This window comes from Salvelinus namaycush, chromosome 13 (assembly GCF_016432855.1).
Source record: "Salvelinus namaycush isolate Seneca chromosome 13, SaNama_1.0, whole genome shotgun sequence".
Classification (NCBI taxonomy): domain Eukaryota; kingdom Metazoa; phylum Chordata; class Actinopteri; order Salmoniformes; family Salmonidae; genus Salvelinus; species Salvelinus namaycush.
Window position 1 is genome coordinate 38,665,918 of NC_052319.1, and position 18,303 is coordinate 38,684,220.

An 18,303-nucleotide genomic window follows, 5' to 3' on the forward strand; every position below is an offset into this window, starting at 1 on the left:
CATAACATATAAATTCATTATATAAATTGTAATAAATATTGACATAAGTAAATCATTTTCTATCTTTTCTGACCAAATTTCCACCATGTTAGTTGCATGTTCCACCCTGTTAGGTATATATGCCTAACATGGTCGAAATTTGTAGGCTAAGTTAGCAATCAAGATCCAGCTAGCATAATGGTGAACACTTGAAGAGAATTTAAACTTTTCTGTCAAACATATTTTGAAATTATAAAATGTTATAACATGTTCATCTAATGTAGCCTTGAAAATAAAGGAGAGCCGCACACTCTAGGAGCTCAGATACAAAAATGTAATATCCAACGTTTCGACAGCCAAGCTGTCTTCATCAGGGTATAACCTATACCCTTCATCAGGGTATAATAATCTAGCCTAACATGTTAGAAATGTATGATTCAGAAATACTGACTAACATCATGAAACATTAAAATATAGATAAAACCGAGTGTTGATACATAGTTAGCATTGCGCTGTTGTTTTCCCGCCCAAAGAATGATTGACACTTCCTGAATGTGATGTCATTGTGGGAAGGGGCTGTTTTTTGAAGGGGTATCACTACAAACTAACAGCGTGGAGAGTGAAATCAGGGACACACAGACACACTTAAATACAGTAACAATAAATATAATCATATACATTTTTTAAAGTATTGATGTCAGATATTTTAAGTAGCACTATAAAATAATTAATAAATATATTGATTATTTTATTATACCATCATTAAAAAGCAAGATTCTTTCCCAAACCATAAACGTTTCAACAAAATGTGATGCTACATTCACTAACATTGGTTGTAAAGTGCAATTTTAGGCGTTCTCTGGTCGTTAGTTCTACTCATATTGACTGCCATGTAAAGCAAAACTACCCAAGGGCTGGTTGATAGTTCCAGCACTTTGTAGGTTGCTATGGCAAAACAATGGTTGCTATGCAGGCTTTTCCCCCCTTGGTAGCTCTACAAGCTCTCACAGTCTCTCTTCAGAATTAGACGTTCAACGGCCTCCCGAGTGGCACACCCCTATTCCATCACTAACCCCTAGGCAGTGTGAGTGTGAGTGTGAGTGTGTGTGTGTGTGTGTGTGTGTGTGTGTGTGCGTGCGTGCATAACCATGAACCATAGTCTGTGGTCTCCAGATGTTGACCCCATGTCCCCATGATAAGTTCCGGTTTTGCTAGGGCACTGTGGACAGGAATGGAGGATGGGTGTAAGCATCTGCCTCTGATTTAAAAGGTTGCAATACTCCAATCTAATTTTTGACAGCCAGAAGGTTGTGCAATCACAGACTGGCACGTGTGTGTGTGTGTGTAATCTGGTTTAGTTACCGAGACTTGGGCTTCCAGCAAAGAGCTTTAACACGTTCTGGGCAAATGTTTGTGAGACTGCAGTAGGCTTATGTTACAGAGAAGACTGACTGCAATATTGCCTATCAGGAACCTGGCTGTGGCAGGACCGACAACACTGTTAACAAGTCCTGTCTATTGCCTTGGTGATAGATTCTGCATTCATATCCGTTTTAAAGACAGAGAAATAAAAAACATGAGAAATACATGATAATAGTAACAAACACACACACACACACACACACACTAGACAAATGACCCAGAGAGAGACCAGTAGGAGGTAAATTCAATGTTTTTATCACCAGCTTTGTAGAGGAATCATTTAGACATCAAAGAATGCAATTAGACGATTAGAAGGTATGACATTTCACACACAGCCAGCCATTGAGAGGGACGGAATAGAACAGACCGTGTCAGGCCTAGAAGCAGTCTCACAGAGGGATTAGACACTGATGATGTCATACTGGGAACCAGGACACTGATGATGTCACACAGGGAACCAGGACACTGATGATGTCATCCAGGACACCAGGGAGCAGCTGTTTCCAGTTGGTTCCTGTACTTCCGTTCACTAGTTTTCCATCAGAACAAACAGACTGTTCTTCTACTATACTTCTTTGAGAATGTTGAGATCTTTCTTGACATCATGGTCCAATCCCTACTCATCTGATTCTGGTTACAACCAGGCCTCTGAGCAAAAGTTACTTTGAGGTGAATCAAATGCAAAAAGAAGAAACGCTTGGAGCCTGGGGGTAGGGGTTCAAGTTTAGTGTCAAGGTAGGATGTAAGCTAAGCTAAGGGATAGATAGCATATCTGAGGAGTACAGCAATAACAACACTACAGAACATCTAGATAGAGAGTTTAGCTAGAGATGTATGGGCGGATTTACACAGTTCACAGTCTGCCATTTTAAGATTCACACATACACAACTGGTGCCAGAAAGCTAAGTGTAGCATCATGGATGTTAGCATGATTGTTTGTTCAGCCTCAGACGCTCGCCTGCCGGAAACAGAGCTCAGTCATTGGCCTAAGAAGGTGTCAAAATCAAATCACAATTTATTGGTCACGTACACATTTTTGCAGATGTTATCGCAGGTGCAGCATAACGCTTATGTTTCTAGCTCCAACAGTGCAGCAATATCTAGCAAAACAGTAACAATACACAAGTGTAAAAAAAAAATTAAGACATATCAGAACGAGCACTCAATCCAAAAGTGGCCAATGAGCTCTAGTTAACGCCAAATGAACCAGACAGGGGGTACAGCGGGACGGGGGACGGGGAATGAGTGTCAGTCACACAGGCACTTGAAAAATGTCAAAACACCACAACTTATATTAAGGCAAGATGGACTACACTCACGACGTACGCACACGTCTTTAGGGACAACACCACAATGTTCCACCACTCACTGTACGACCGACCGACCGTACGCTTCAGAACGGATGGTCTTACAGGTTGATTCTCAGAGCAGTAATTCTGTGCATCTATAGATCTAGATATTGATGTTATTTCACTCACATTTTATTTTCTTCCACTGTTGTCTTGTTTTTTTGTTTTTGTTGAGGAATCTTTATTATTGGATAGAAATCTGTTTCATACATATTTGTTAGGCGAAGAGAAGAATATCTGCTGAAAATACTGTGAAACTGGACTTATTCAGTATCATGGGCAGATTAGCTGTAGTTAGAAGCAAGCTCAATACCCTCTGAAAGTAACCACACCTTCTGCATTACTTCGAGGTGATGTCCCCTAATCTTTTGAATGGGCTTGATAATTACATCATTTAAAAAAAATTAAAGCGATCATTTAAGATGTGTATAAAATTATATTTGTGTTTGTGGATGAATTTACTTCCGCATTTACTTTACTTTTATGAAGTATTTAGCTTGAAGACCATTGCCTTACATTTTTGCCCATTGAAGACCATTCAAAAAGTCTACAAAAATTCTAAAACTACAAGGCTACTTTCTGGTAAATGATGTGCCTCTTCCATAGGGTATGCTCTGGCTTCAGCAGAAATACATGGGAGAATCAATACGATAAGTTGAAATATAGGCATTGTTTATTTAGCTGGTTAACGGGTAGGCGGCTAAATAAATACAGCCTTAAATATTTCTATGATCAATCAATATGTATCAATGAGAGCATTTAAATAGAACGGTTACAAATAAAGTCTTAATTAATAATAATTACACATGCACGCACACATGTGCACACAGGTTGTGTGAAATAATGGATGGAGATCTACCTACTGAAATCATAGATGAGAGAATATCATATTTTTGTATTACTGTAGTAATATTCTTAGTATTTTTTGTTTGTTCGGTATTCTTAAAAATGGTCCCAGACAATAAAATGATGGACTCTAAATGGGTAACTTCAAAATACAGTTCATGACTATCATCGAGGATCGAGCCTCATTGGAAAAAAATCTAATGAAATGCATAATATTTAAAATATACTCATAGGAGATTATAATACAACAGCAATGAATTAAATCATCTAATCCTGAAAATACATAAAACATTTTCCCATTCTCTTTACAAGGATTACTATGACTGTTGACAGCAGCGTAACGGAGACACAACATCTCTGGATGCAGGATTCTGGATACATTAATAACACAGGTATTCTGACAATATTATGCCGTTGCTAAACTGTTACTAAACTTAATCTTAGAGCTGGTTACAGTTTCTATGACATTATAGATCAGATTAGTCAGCACCTAAAATCAGCAGAGGTAATTAACACACATTCTCAAACAGTCAATGCAGATTTGTGAATAATAATGTCATTGGGAAAGCTACTGTTTTAATAACTGATTTCGTTGTCATCCTTCATTGGTTTGAGAGTCTGAATCACAGACTTATTTTTGGCTAGGGATTTTCTCTCTCATCTCCCATCTCAGGTATCAAAGAGCAATCTTAGCAGAACAGACAATATTATTGTGAGCTGGTCTTGAGAGATCCTGTGTTGAGACACTGTGGAGGATGGAGGTTTTTAGAACAATGGATGGTACAGTAGTGAATGACAGAGCTGAACAGTCTTTACCAAGGCCTATGACACAGAGTGGCAACGTCTCACATGGCAACCTGTTTCCTATAAAGTACATTACTTTAGACCAGAACTCTATGTGGTCAAAAGTGGAGCACTACTCTAGCTGTGGTCAAAAGGAGTGCATTGTAAAGGGAATAGTGTGCCGTTAGAGAATTGCCCTCTGGAGATGCAGGAGAGAAGGAGGTGGGAGGTGTTTAGGTTTAGCTCCGTGTGAGAAGCCCCTTCTGATAGGCCAACATGCCTGCTGCAGTGGCAACAGACAGTACGGAGGCTACGCCCAGGAAGTTGATGAACCCGCCCACAGATGGAAGGTTTCGCTCCCAGAAGGTGGTGACAAACGGGAGTGCTGGGACTTCCTGTTAGAGAGAGAGAGGAGATGGGGGAGAGAGTTTGGAGAGCACTAAGTTAGGTCTACATTCTATAATGTCCTTTAGATACTTTACATTTTAACCCAAATGAGTTTGGTATGTGACTTAAGTATCCATTGTTTTGGGTGGCATTGAATCCTTACCACTGACTCAGGCTCTGTTTGCCAGATCTGACTCTGTGGAATCCTGCCCATTGCACACATGACCTGGAACAACAATGAATTAATTTATAATACTAAAACAATACACAAGAGGGAGGGGGGTATATGAAATAAATACATGTATTATTATGATGATGATGATGAAGGCTCTCACCTCTCTGGCGGCCCTCTCCCCAGCCTGAACAGCCCCCTCCATGTAGCCACTCCACTCAGTAGCTGTCTCTGTTCCTGCAAAGTACAGCCTGCCTACTGGCTCCCTGAGAACCCTACACAGAGGGGGAAGGAGAGGAGGGAGAAGGAGAGATATAGGTCACACAGTGTGTATTTTTATTTATTATGAATCCCCATTAGCTGCTTGTTCCATAAGATGTTTTTTTATCTATTTTTTAAATCTAATTTTACTGCTTGCGTCAGTTACTTGATGTGGAATAGAGTTCCATGTAGTCATGGCTCTATGTAGTACTGTGTGCCTCCCATAGTCTGTTCTGGACTTGGGGACTGTGAAGAGACCTCTTGTGGCATGTATTGTGGGGTATGCATGGGTATCTGAGCTGTGTGCCAGTAGTTTAGACAGACAGCTCTGTGCATTCAACATGCCAATACCTCTCATAAATAAAAGTAGTGATGAGCATTGCTTTATTATAGACAGACTTCTCCCCATCTTAGCTACTACTGCATCAATATGTTTTGACCATGACAGTTTACAGTCTAGTATTACTCCAAGCAGTTTAGTCATCTCAACGTGCTCAATTTCCACATTATTTATTACAAGATTTAGTTGAGGTTTAGTGGGTGTTTTGTTCCAAATACAATGCTTTTAGTTTTAGATATATTTAGGGCTAACTTATTCCTTGCCACCCACTCTGAAACTAACTGCAGCTCTTTGTTGAGTGTTGCAGTCATTTCAGTCACTGTGGTAGCGGATGTGTATAGTGTTGAGTCATCCGCATACATAGACACTCTGGCTTTACTCAAAGTCAGTGGCATGTCCTTAGAAAAACATTTAAAAGCAAGGGGCCTAAACAGCTACCCTGATTCTAACTGGATTATATTTGATAGGCTTCCATTAAAGAACACCCTCTGTTTTCTGTTAGACAAGTAACTCTTTATCCATAATATAGCAGGGGGTGTAAAGCCATAACAAATACATTTTTACAGCAGTAGACTATGATCAATAATGTCAAAAACTGCACTGAAGTCTAACAAGACAGCCCCCACAATCATTTTATCATCAATTTCTCTCAGCCCATCATCAGTCATTTGTGTAAGTGCTGTGCTTGTTGAGTGTCCTTCCCTATATGTGTGCTGAAATTCTGTTGTCAATTTGTTTACTGTAAAATAGCATTGTATCTGGTCAAAAAAAAAATACAGAAGTTTACTAGTAAAGGGGCCTTTACTATTCTTGGGCAGCGAAATGACTTTAGCTTCCCTCTAGGCCTGAGGGCACACGCTCTCTAGTAGGCTTCAATTGAAGATGTGACAAATAGGAGTGGCAACATCGTTTGCTATTATCCTCAGTAATTTTCCATCCAGATTGTCAGACCCCAGTGGCTTTCATTGTTGATAGACAACAATCATTTTTTCACCTCTTCCACACTGACTTTACGGAATTCAAAAGTACAATTCTTGTCTTTCATAATTTGGTCCGATATACTTGGATGTGTAGTGTCAGTGTTTGTTGATGTCATGCCTAAGTTTGCTTGTCTTGCCAATGAAAAGGTAATTCAAGTAGTTGGCAATATCAGTGGGCTTTGTGATGAATGAGCCATCTGATGCAATGAATGAAGGAGCAGAGTTGACTTTTTTCCCCAAAATGTAATTTAAGGTGCCCCAAAACTTTTAACTATCATTCTTTATATAATTTATCTTTGTTACATAGTGTAGTTTCTTTTCTTTTTACTTAGTTTAGTCACATAATTTCTTAATTTGCCGTACATTCGCCAATCAGTTGGGCTGCCAGACTTGGGGCGGCAGGTAGCCTAGTGGTTAAAGCATTGGACTAGCAACCAAAAGGTTGCAAGTTCAAATCCCAGAGCTGACAAAATAAAAAAATCGATCTTTCTGCCCCTGAACAAGGCAGTTAACCCATTGTTCCAAGGCCGTCATTGAAAATAAGAATTTGTTCTTAACTGACTTGCTCAGTAAAATAAATAAAAAACTTAATTGCCATAACTTTTGCCTCTCAACCATACAATTTTTCAATTCCTCATTAATCCAAGGTGATTTAACAGTTTGTACAGTCATTTTCTTAATGGGTGCGTGCTTATTAGTGAAATAAAAATAAATAAAAGGTGAAATAAAATAAATTAGTAACTGGAATAAGTCGTTTCATAAATGCGTCAAGTGCAGCGTCTGGTTGCTCCTCATTACACACCACAGACCAGCAAATATTCTTTACATCATCAACATATGAATCACTGTTTGTGTGTGTGTGTGTGTGCCTGGGTGTGTCTGTTACTTACTTGCCGTACTGGGTGAGTATACCAGGGGGGAAGTAAGCAGTGTAGCAGCCTCCAGAATACTCCTCCTCACACCAGTTCTTCTCCTCATAGTGCACAGGCTGGGACAGAGAGGGCTGGGGGTTAGTACTCATATCGGGCTGGGGGTTAGTACTCGTATCGGGCTGGGGGTCTCGGATCGGGCTGGGGGTTAGTAGGCATATCGGGCTGGGGGTTAGTACTCGTATCGGGCTGGGGGTTAGTAGGCATATCGGGCTGGGGGTTAGTACTCGTATCGGGCTGGGGGTCTCGGATCGGGCTGGGGGTTAGTACTCATATCGGGCTGGGGGTTAGTACTCGTATCGGGCCGGGGGTTAGTAGGCATATCGGGCTGGGGGTTAGTACTCGTATCGGGCTGGGGGTTAGTACTCATATCGGGCTGGGGGTTAGTACTCGTATCGGGCTGGGGGTTAGTACTCGTATCTGGCTGGGGGTTAGTACTCGCATCAGGCTGGGGATTGGTACTCGCATCAGGCTGGGGATTGGTACTCGCATCAGGCTGGGGATTGGCACTCGCATCAGGCTGGGGATTGGTACTCGCATCAGGCTGGGGATTGGTACTCGCATCAGGCTGGGGATTGGTACTCGCATCAGGCTGGGGATTGGTACTCGCATCAGGCTGGGGATTGGTACTCGCATCAGGCTGGGGGTTGGTACTCGCATCAGGCTGGGGGTTGGTACTCGTATCGGGCTGGGGGTTAGTAGTAGCAGCAGTAGCAGTAGTAGTAGCAGTAGTAGTAGTAGCAGCAGTGGTTCCACTCACATGCAAAGCCTCCTCTGAGCCCAGCACTCTGGAGTAGATCTCACAGATCCTCTTCTTCCTACAGGGGGGAACAACCATCTTTAAGGGTTAAGGAAGGGATAGGGTTAAACTCTTAATGCTGATACACATGCATACTAGCATAGTATACACATGAGGAAGTGATGTAAAACACACTGTAGGGACTGAACATGAGAAACAGCAAGACAGAGGTTCACCTCTCCTCTTTCGTCAGTCCACATAGCTTCCTGCACTTGCGGGCCAGGATGAAGCTAAGGCATAGGAACAGGAGAAATAAAGTTACAGTAATGCCACTAAGTAAACCACAGTTTCTCATTCTCTATGGGTAATCATGTTGGAATACAGGAAACTAAAGTTATGCGTTTACCCCATAATGGCGGGCACAGTCCCATCGGGCTTTGTGTCATCCAGAGTCAAGCCAATGGGTGCCTCTTCCTCCTCGATCACCATAGTGCCACAGTACCCTGAGAGAGAGAGAAAGGAGAATGATGCAGGAGAGAAGGAGGACAGGAAGAGAGGAGAAAGAGGATCAGGGATGAGGAGAAGAGAGAGAGGATCAGGGATGAGGAGGAGAGGAGAAGGAGGATCAGAGATGAGGAGAAGAGGAGAGGAGGAGATTATCACTTAAGTTCTCTCCATAGTAGACCATACAATTGATGACAGAGCCCATGGACCCTCCCTCCCTCCCTCCCTCCCTCCCTCCCTCCCTCCCTCCCTCCCTCCCTCCCTCCCTCCCTCCCTCCCTCCCTCCCTCCCTTGTTACCTTTCTTCCTCCAGAAGTTCTCTCTGTAGTAGACAATACATTTGATGACAGAGCCCATGGGGACCCTGTGGATCAGCTGGTTTCTGAGAGGGGGCAGCTCGGGTTTGAAGTGCATCTTCAAGTTCAGACCAGGAGGGGTCGCCACAATCACATACTTGGCCTGGGAGAAACAAAACACAAGAGTTGAGGCCCGTGTAGTGTGTAGTGTCTACCCACTGGGCACACACTGGTTGAATCAACGTTGTTTCCACGTCATTTCAATGAAATTACACTGAACCAATGTGGAATAGCAGTTGAATTGAGGTCTGTGCCCAGTGGGTAGCGTGTACATCTCCAGTCCACCCCGGTGGCTAAGCAGCTCTATGCTACTGCTTAATGGGTTTTATCTGGGGGAGAGGATGTAGCCTGGACAGAGAGATGAAGACCAGCTTACTGACAACAATCCATCTGGCTTACACATATGTGCACGCGCATGCACATAAACACAAACACACGAACACACACACTGTCAAAAGCTATAGGAATTTACTGATGGGCAAACATGAATGTCTAAGGGGCTCTGTAAGCTTAGTGAGTTGTATGGTTGAATGAATGATTCCTAGAATGTTCCAGGAGTTCTAGAATGCAAATGTACAGCAGTCATAACATGGGCCACATCATGAGGTGCCACGTATTATGAACAAACAAGCTCTAGATGGCAGCATAGGCACAACCTGAAATCAGTGGGCTCCTACTCAGTGGAATGTGCTCTGACAAGATTGTAATTATGTTGATGGATTGGAGATGGTTGCTCTCTCACTCACCTTGTATGTTTCCTTGTTGAGCGTCTCGACCTCGACCATGTCCCCTGTCTGGTCGATCTTGTAGACAGGAGACTCCATCTTGACCCGCTCACCCAGCTCTTTGGCCATACACTCACTGATCTGGCTGGAACCTCCCAAAAACTTCCTCTCCTGAAATGCAAATACAGTATCATCAGTCATATCAATCAGATACAGGCTAATAAGACCTGTTCCAGGAGAGGGCTACTCTGAGGCTGACCCTGTGCTGCTACTAGTCTCTCATCTCTGTGATTTCCAGGGGGTTGGGAAAAACACAAGACATTACAGACTTTAGTTGATATGAAACTGATACAAATTTCAGTATAACAATGTGAACATTTAAACATCTGCTACTTTGTCAGGTTGTCCAGTACAGTGTGAAATGCAGCATCTTGAGCCAGTTTATGGTTGGATTGTCATGAGTGGATGCCTCTGAGAATTCTGTTTCCTGTGCGATCTGAGGTGCACAGAAAGATGGAAAACACTTAGAGTTTAGAGCATTCTAAGTTGTGCGAGTAATTAATTAGGTTACTCATGATATGATTGTAAGCAAAGAGGTGAGGATATAACCTGGTCCCAGGTTATTGTGCACAGCGAATATAAGCCTGAGATATCAACAACTCAAAGTTGGCCAAAGTGGGAGTGACCTACTGAGTAAAGTATTTGTCATCATTTCATTTGAGGGAATCACACGACTGTGAGACGTGGCTCTGTGCTTGTGGTGTGCTAGTGTATGGGGAGGGTTAGGCGAACGGTGTTGCTAGGTTAAGCCAATGCCTATGCTCCGGGAGTTTGGTCCTAGAGCTCTATTTTCATGTCATCTGACCAAACCACCGGTTCCAATCCAAGTGCCAACGCTGTTTAACAAACTCCAGACATTTACATTTGTTGGATGACATGAAAATAGAGCTCTTTGGCCACGGACACCAGTGGTGGGTTTTGTGTCGAAATGAGAATGTATCAGCAGAAAATAACCCAATATCTACTGTAAAATATGGTGGTGGATCGTTTATGTTATTTTGCTTCCACTGGTCCTTGGGCCCTTGTTAAGGACATTTTAGCCAAAAATCTGGTTGCCTCTGCCAGGAAGCTGAAACTTGGCTGCAAGTGGATCTTCCAGCAAGATAACCCCAAGCATACATCAAAATCCACAATTGGCCACAAAATCAAGAAGACAGTCCATAAGTGCAGACGAAGGATATCAAGGATCTGGAAGGATTCTATATGGAGGAATGGTTTAATGTCCCTCTCAGGCTCAGAAAAAGGCTCCGTTATCCTCGCAAGGTAAGGTATTGAAAACAGGGTGTCAATCACTTTGCCTCCTACTTTTTGTTAAAAATGTGTTTACTTGTTAAACAAAATCTCTTTCTTTGAGCAATTTCATGAGTATAAAATAATTTGAGCATGCAATATAGCTCAGTATTTGAATTATTTATTTTATACATCATTTGTGCTCATCTTTATCAATGGTGTCAAAAAAAATGTACCTTTATTTAATTAGGCAAGTCAGTTAAGAACAAATTCTTATTTACAATGACGGCCTACCGGGGAACAGTGGGTTAACTGCCTTGTTCAGGGGCAGAACAACAGATTTTTACCTTGTCAGCTCTGGGATTTGATCCAGCAACCTTTCAGTTACTGGCCCAACGCTCTAACCACTTGAATACCTAGCACGCGCTCCAGCAGGTATATCTCACTGGTCATCCCCAAAGCAAACACCTCATTTGGCTGCCTTTCCTTCCAGTTCGCTGCTGCCAATGACTGGAACGAATTGCAAAAATCGCTGAAGCTGGAGACTTATATTTCCCTCACTAACTTTAAACATCAGCTATCTGAGCAGCTAACCGATCGCTGCAGCTGTACATAGCCCATCTGTAAATAGCCCATCCAATCTACTTACCTCATCCCCATATTTATTTTATTTACTTTTCTGCTCTTTTGCACACCAGTATTTCTACCTGCACATCTATCACTCCAGTGTTAATTTGCTAAATTGTAATTACTTCGCTGCTATGGCCTCTTTTTTCTATTGGATTATTGACTGTACGCTTGTTTATTCCATGTGTAACTCTGTGTTGTTGTTTGTGTCAAACTGCTTTGCTTTATCTTGGCCACGTCGCTGTTGTAAATGAGAACTTGTTCTCAAATAGCCTACCTGGTTAATGAAAGGTGAAATAAAAAATAAAACCTGCCGTGCCAAAAAAGTTCAATACTTTCAGACCCTACTGTATATGCAGTGCAACCTCATATGCAACGACGCTATGCATAGCATGCATTAAAATCGACTTCAAAAGGGGAAAGCACACGCTTGAGAGCTAACTTTAGCGCTCACATGCTTTTCTATTGCTCTACCTGGTAAAGCAACACACTGAATCAATACATGAAATACAGCGAGTCTGGACTCTCTGGAGTCTGGATCTTGAACACAGAACTGGAGCTTCTGTCAACACCGGAGCCAGAGAACAGGCAGACCATACAGGAAATGAAAGTGGGTGAACTCACAACAACATCCTCGAATTACCCTAACGTGTCACAGTCCTCCGTTACCTAGGCAACGGGGCCATTCCAAAGTAAACAAGAAGAATGGTGTCTCCCTGGGATCTGAACAACAGTCATGTGGAGGGAGGGATTATGCCTCTAAATGAAGGAGGAAGGAATGCCCTGGAACAGTCATGTGGAGGGAGGGATTATCTTCCTAAATGAAGTATTTGGGAATGAAAATAAACAGCCATGTGGAGGGAGGGATTATGTTCCTAAATGAAGAATCAGGAAAAGCCATATGGAGGAATTATGTTCCTAAATGAAGGAGCAGGAACAGCCATGTGGAGGGAGGGATTATGTTCCTAAATGAAGGAGCAGGAACAGCCATGTGAAGGGAGGGATTATGTTCCTAAATGAAGGAGCAGGAACAGCCATGTGAAGGAAGGGATTATGTTCCTAAATGAAGGAGCAGGAACAGCCATCTGAAGGGAGGGATTATGTTCCTAAATGAAGGAGCAGGAACAGGTATGTGAAGGAAGGGATTATGTTCCTAAATGAAGGAGCAGGAACAGCCATGTGAAGGGAGGGATTATGTTCCTAAATGAAGAAGCAGGAAAAGCCATATGGAGGAATTATGCTCCTAAATTAACAACCAGGAACAGCCATGTGGAGGGAGGGATTATGTTCCTATATGAAGAAGTAGGGAACGACAATGAACAGCCATGTGGAGGGAGGGATTATGTTCCTAAATGAAGGAGCAGGAACAGCCATCTGAAGGGAGGGATTATGTTCCTAAATTAAGGAGCAGGAACAGCCATGTGGAGGGAGGGATTATGTTCCTAAATGGGGGAGCAGGAACAGCCATGTGAAGGGAGGGATTATGTTCCTAAATGAAGGAGCAGGAACAGCCATGTGAAGGGAGGGATTATGTTCCTAAATGGGGGAGCAGGAACAGCCATGTGGAGGGAGGAATTATGTTCCTAAATGGGGGAGCAGGAACAGCCATGTGGAGGGAGGAATTATGTTCCTAAATGAAGGAGCAGGGACAGCCATGTGAAGGGAGGGATTATGTTCCTAAATGGGGGAGCAGGGACAGCCATGTGAAGGGAGGGATTATGTTCCTAAATGGGGGAGCAGGGACAGCCATGTGAAGGGAGGGATTATGTTCCTAAATGGGGGAGCAGGGACAGCCATGTGAAGGGAGCGATTATGTTCCTAAATGGGGGAGCAGGGAACGACCAGGGACATCCATATGGAGAGATTATGTTCCTAAATGAAGGAGCAGGAACAGCCATGTGGAGAGATTATGTTCCTAAATGAGGGAGCAGGAACAGCCATGTGGAGGGAGAGATTATGTTCCTAAATGAGGGAGCAGAGAACGACCAGGAACATCCATATGGAGGGATTATGTTCCTAAATGAGGGAGCAGGAACAGCCATGTGAAGGGAGGGATTATGTTCCTAAATGAAGGAGCAGGAACAGCCATGTGGAGGGAGGGATGGATATGGAAGAGCCAGTCCCCAGAGTTAGAGAGACAGACAGGCAGGCAGGAAGACAGAAAATCCGTCAGCCAGAAAGACAGACAGAGACAGCTAGCCAGGCAGCCAGCCAGTCAGCCAGCAAGGTGTGTACAGTACCTGTCCTCCGTTGGTGGTGGAGAAGATCCTCATGGTCCCTCCACACTGCTTGATGTACCAGAGGAACCACAGGGCAGACACCTCGTGGGGTTCAGAGGTCACATTCACGTTCACAAACAGAGTGGCGAACCGCCTCGCAGAACTGTGGGGAGAGGGGGTTGCACAGACACACACACACACACACACACACACACACACACACACACACACACACACACACACACACACACACACACACACACACACACACACACACACACACACACACACACACACACACAATTACAAAATTGTACATTACTAAAACATGCTGCATTGAGTTGAATGGTCCTGAGTGTATTGTAAAATGAGTGTAGTGCAGTACCTGGTCCAGCAGATCTTATCAAAGAGCTGCTTCATGGTCATCTTGTCCCACTCCTCAGCATGGGGAGCGCTCCATGGAGCCTCTCTGGGGATCTAGAACACACAGTACGAGGGTGGGAGCATCAACAAGTTGTCAGAAGTAGGGGTTGGTTTGGGATTGGACAAGGGGTTGTGGAAGGGATGGCTGCCCGGCCTAGAGAGAGATAAAGATGCTCAATGTGTTACGAGAGAGAGAGAAACAAACACACCAAAACAAAGGCAAAGTCTTCCCATGATTTGTTGATTTCATAACAGCTTTAGACTCAATTTGGCATGAGGGTCTGCTATACAAATTGATGGAAAGTGGTGTTGGGGGAAAAACATACATTATAAAGTCCATGTTCACAAACAACAAGTGTGCGGTTAAAATTGGCAACAAGTGTGCGGTTAAAAAAGGGCCAGGAGGTGAGACAGGGATGCAGCTTAAGCCCCACCCTCTTCAACATATATATCAACAAATTGTCAGGGGCACTAGAACAGTCTGCAGCACCAGGCCTCACACAACTTGAATCTGAAGTCAAATGTCTACTGTTTGCTGGTGATCTGGTGCTTCTGTCCACAACCAAGGAGGGCCTACAGCAGCACCTAGATCTTCCGCACAGATTCTGTCAGACCTGGGCCCTGATAGTAAATCTCAGTAAGACAAATATAACGGTGTTCCAAAAAAGGTCCAGTTCCCAGGACCACGAATACAAATTCCATCTTGACACCGTTGCCCTAGAGCAAACAAAAAAACAGTACATACCTCGGCCTAAACATCAGCGCCACAGGTAACTTCCACAAAGCTGTGAATGATCTGAGAGACAAGGCAAGAAGGGCCTTCCATGCCATCAAAAGGAACATAAAATTTGACATACCAATTAGGATCTGGCAAAAAATACTTGAATCAGTTATAGAACCCATTGCCCTCTATGGTTGTGAGGTCTGGGGTCCGCTCACCAATCAAGAATTCACAAAATGGGACAAACACCAAATTGAGACTGCATGCATTATTTTGCTAGAATATCCTCCGTGTACAATGTAAAACACCAAATAATACATGTAGAGCAGAATTAGGCCGATACCCACTAAATATCAAAATCCAGAAAAATAGCCATTAAATTCTAGAACCACCTAAAAGAAAGAAAGAAAAGAAAGGAAGACAGGAGAGAGAGAGATGATGGGTGTGTTTACCTCACTGCCCATCTCATCCATCTTCCTCCACAGGTTGTTGTAGTCCATCAGGGCGAATGGGTTCCACATGGGGGGGAAGGAGCCTTTGAATGGGTAGGACTTCCCCTGTATGACACAACATGGGACAACACATTGTTGTGTAAAATTTGTTTCAAAGATTAAGGCAGAGACTATTTCATTGGATAATATAACAATCTTTAATCAAACAGCTGCAGGAGAGATCTCTCTCTTCACAGGGAAGAAGTCAAAGAGTTCCATGTCCCTTACATAAAAAAAAAATGAATTGTATCTTTATTTAACTAGGCAAGTCAGTTAAGAACAAATTCTTATTTTCAATGACGGCCTAGGAACAGTGGGTTAACTGCCTTGTTCAGGGGCAGAAGGACAGATTTTTACTTTGTCAGCTCGGGGATTCATTCATCCTTTCGGTTACTAGTCCGACGCTCTAACCACTAGGCTACCTGCTGCCACATAGTGAGAGGTCAAAATAAAATCATATGGTTTACACAAGTTATTTTATACGAGCAACAGTTTCAGAACACAATGGCCTTGTGTTAGGGTGCAGACATACTAGGAGTCTATGGAAGCCATAACATCACAGTCCAACACAGAACATATCCCTTGACAAGTTACAAAAGCTCACCCCAAATTCTGCCACTACAACATGGAAGGTTTAGTTATCATCATCACCAACGTATACGCGCATGGGACTTCAAAGAGACAATGTCGGCCTCTGTGGGGGTGACCATAGAATTTTATATTTGTCATCATTTAATTTGAGCCAATCACATGACTGAGGCGTGGCTCTGTGCTTGTGGTGTGCTAGCGTACGGGGGGAGGGTTAGGGGGAAGGTGTGGGAGATGATTGGTTGGTAGAGGAATCCAATCAAGCCAATACCTATGCGCTGGGAGTTTCTCCCGGTCTTTCTGTATGTGATAATGAAGGCCACGTCTGATGCGTTGGTCCTCCAGACTCTTCGGTTTTTACGCATTAAGGTGGAAGTGACTTGGAACGAAATCACAGCGCGGGTAACAGCATCACCTTCATCATAATCATCCATAGATTGAAGACTCCTAATAGAGACCTGATCTTTTGCAAACGTCTCAGTTCTACTGACATTCCGGTCAAGTCTACTTTTGAACTGAAATAGACGTTATTCTCCTGCCAGCTCCCTGACAGAGGAGGCGGTGAAGCAATCCCTCTCCTGCAGCTAGCTCCCAAGGACGATGATAAACATACGCCAGCTTGCATAATGGTCCACCACAGATGAAAGATAGCAACTGATTGCACATTCAGCAAGGCAGATAAGATTCTCTCTCACTGTCAATCTCACACTATTTCTCAACCCCTACAGTTATGAATGTGGTCACGGGTAGTGGGAGGTGTCAAAGGTATTAAGGTCATGTCCCCTCCCTTTTAGCTTGGCATCCAACTGATTTCCCTGTGTTTGACTGTTGTTGAAGTGAATGGTGAATGCAGAATTCAGTGTGGTTTATCCAGGCTAGCCTTGTATACTGCTAATTTTGTAGGATGTCACACCACACCTCTTATAACCCGCTGAGAGAGAGTTTAGCATCCTGGAAGCCTGTCACTGTCACGTTCACTGTGAATGAAAAAGCTGCATTTGGTGTTAAGGATCCTAAAGGGCTCTATTCAATCCGTATCGTGAGAGTTCAGCGTTATGGTGTGATTGAAATTTAAAGACAATGTTCCCGCCTTAGCGCAGACTGCATTCACGGTAAACGCTGCATGTGTCCTGCATGTGTCGGCTCATTCTGAAATTCCCTTTACATTTCTATCACGCTTCAGTGATACAGATTGAATACCTTATCTGTGCTTTATTTCCAAGGGGGCGTGTGGCTTTAGCAAATAGGCTGGGGAAGCCATATCAGTTCATTTCATAACTGCAAGTGCACTGGGGGAAAGTGTGTGTGTTACTCTTACATAACTTGTGTAAAGCACAAAGGTTGACAGTTAAATGGGTCGGTCTGAAGGCCCTGACTGCGGTTATTTCATACCCTGGATGACAGATGTGTCACACACACACACGCATGCATGAAATACAGGGGGAGAGAGAGAGTCTGAAAATGCATTGCCCAGCGCTATGGAGAGCAACAGGTCTGTTACCGTGGAAACGGAGGAGAGAGGAGGAGGATATATCACAGCATCTGTTGTGAATTTGCTACAGAGCAGAAAGTGAAACATAGAATAGAAACCACAAGGGAAGGGAAAGGGGATACCTAGTCAGTCAACTGAATGCATTCAACCGAAATATGTCTTCCGCATTCTACCCCACCCCTCTGGATCAATGAGGTGCAGGAGGCTGCCTTAATAATGTATGCAGTACAGTACATTGTGTTATGTTAAAGTATACTTTTAAAACATGTTCGGCAGCTTAAACGGGTGCAGCAGCTGTAAACAAGTGTGGCAGCTTTAAACAGGTGTTGTAGTTTTTTTCCGTCTCTCAGTGTGTTAGGAACTCTTTAATTAGTCCAATGAATACAGGTCACCATGACTAAACTGAAAATGATGATGAAATAATGGGCATGACATCAAAGCCATTCACTGTTTCTCAATATCTGATACCGATTTATCATTAGCCATTAGCCTATTAGCAACTGTACTTCAAAAAGGTCGGCATATCAATTTAATAATTACTGCCCACTGGGGAAAAACTTATTAAATCAACAATGTTTCCACATCATTTCAACAAAAATGTTGATGTGATGACGTTGTGAATCAACTTGGAAAACTGATTGGATTAGCAAAGTCATCAACGTAAGGGAATTTCTTATTTT

The 18,303-nt window shown here is 43.1% G+C and overlaps 1 protein-coding gene across 2 annotated transcripts in view; it reads right to left on the bottom strand.

Annotated features, from left to right (window-relative positions):
- Nucleotides 1-1,640: 1,640 nt before the first annotated feature.
- The window catches only part of LOC120058520 (amine oxidase [flavin-containing]), a 66,043-nt gene continuing 49,380 nt past the window's right edge, over nt 1,641-18,303 (bottom strand). For both annotated transcript variants that reach the window (XM_039007240.1, XM_039007239.1), the window contains 12 exons: nt 15,505-15,609; nt 14,294-14,385; nt 13,930-14,071; nt 9,794-9,943; nt 8,991-9,150; nt 8,595-8,691; nt 8,425-8,478; nt 8,210-8,267; nt 7,411-7,508; nt 5,103-5,214; nt 4,931-4,993; nt 1,641-4,775 (listed from right to left, as the gene is read on the bottom strand). In XM_039007240.1, the coding sequence (XP_038863168.1) occupies nt 4,620-4,775; nt 4,931-4,993; nt 5,103-5,214; nt 7,411-7,508; nt 8,210-8,267; nt 8,425-8,478; nt 8,595-8,691; nt 8,991-9,150; nt 9,794-9,943; nt 13,930-14,071; nt 14,294-14,385; nt 15,505-15,609 (1,287 nt within the window). In that variant the 3' untranslated portion in view covers nt 1,641-4,619. The remainder of the gene's footprint in view (nt 4,776-4,930; nt 4,994-5,102; nt 5,215-7,410; nt 7,509-8,209; nt 8,268-8,424; nt 8,479-8,594; nt 8,692-8,990; nt 9,151-9,793; nt 9,944-13,929; nt 14,072-14,293; nt 14,386-15,504; nt 15,610-18,303) is intronic.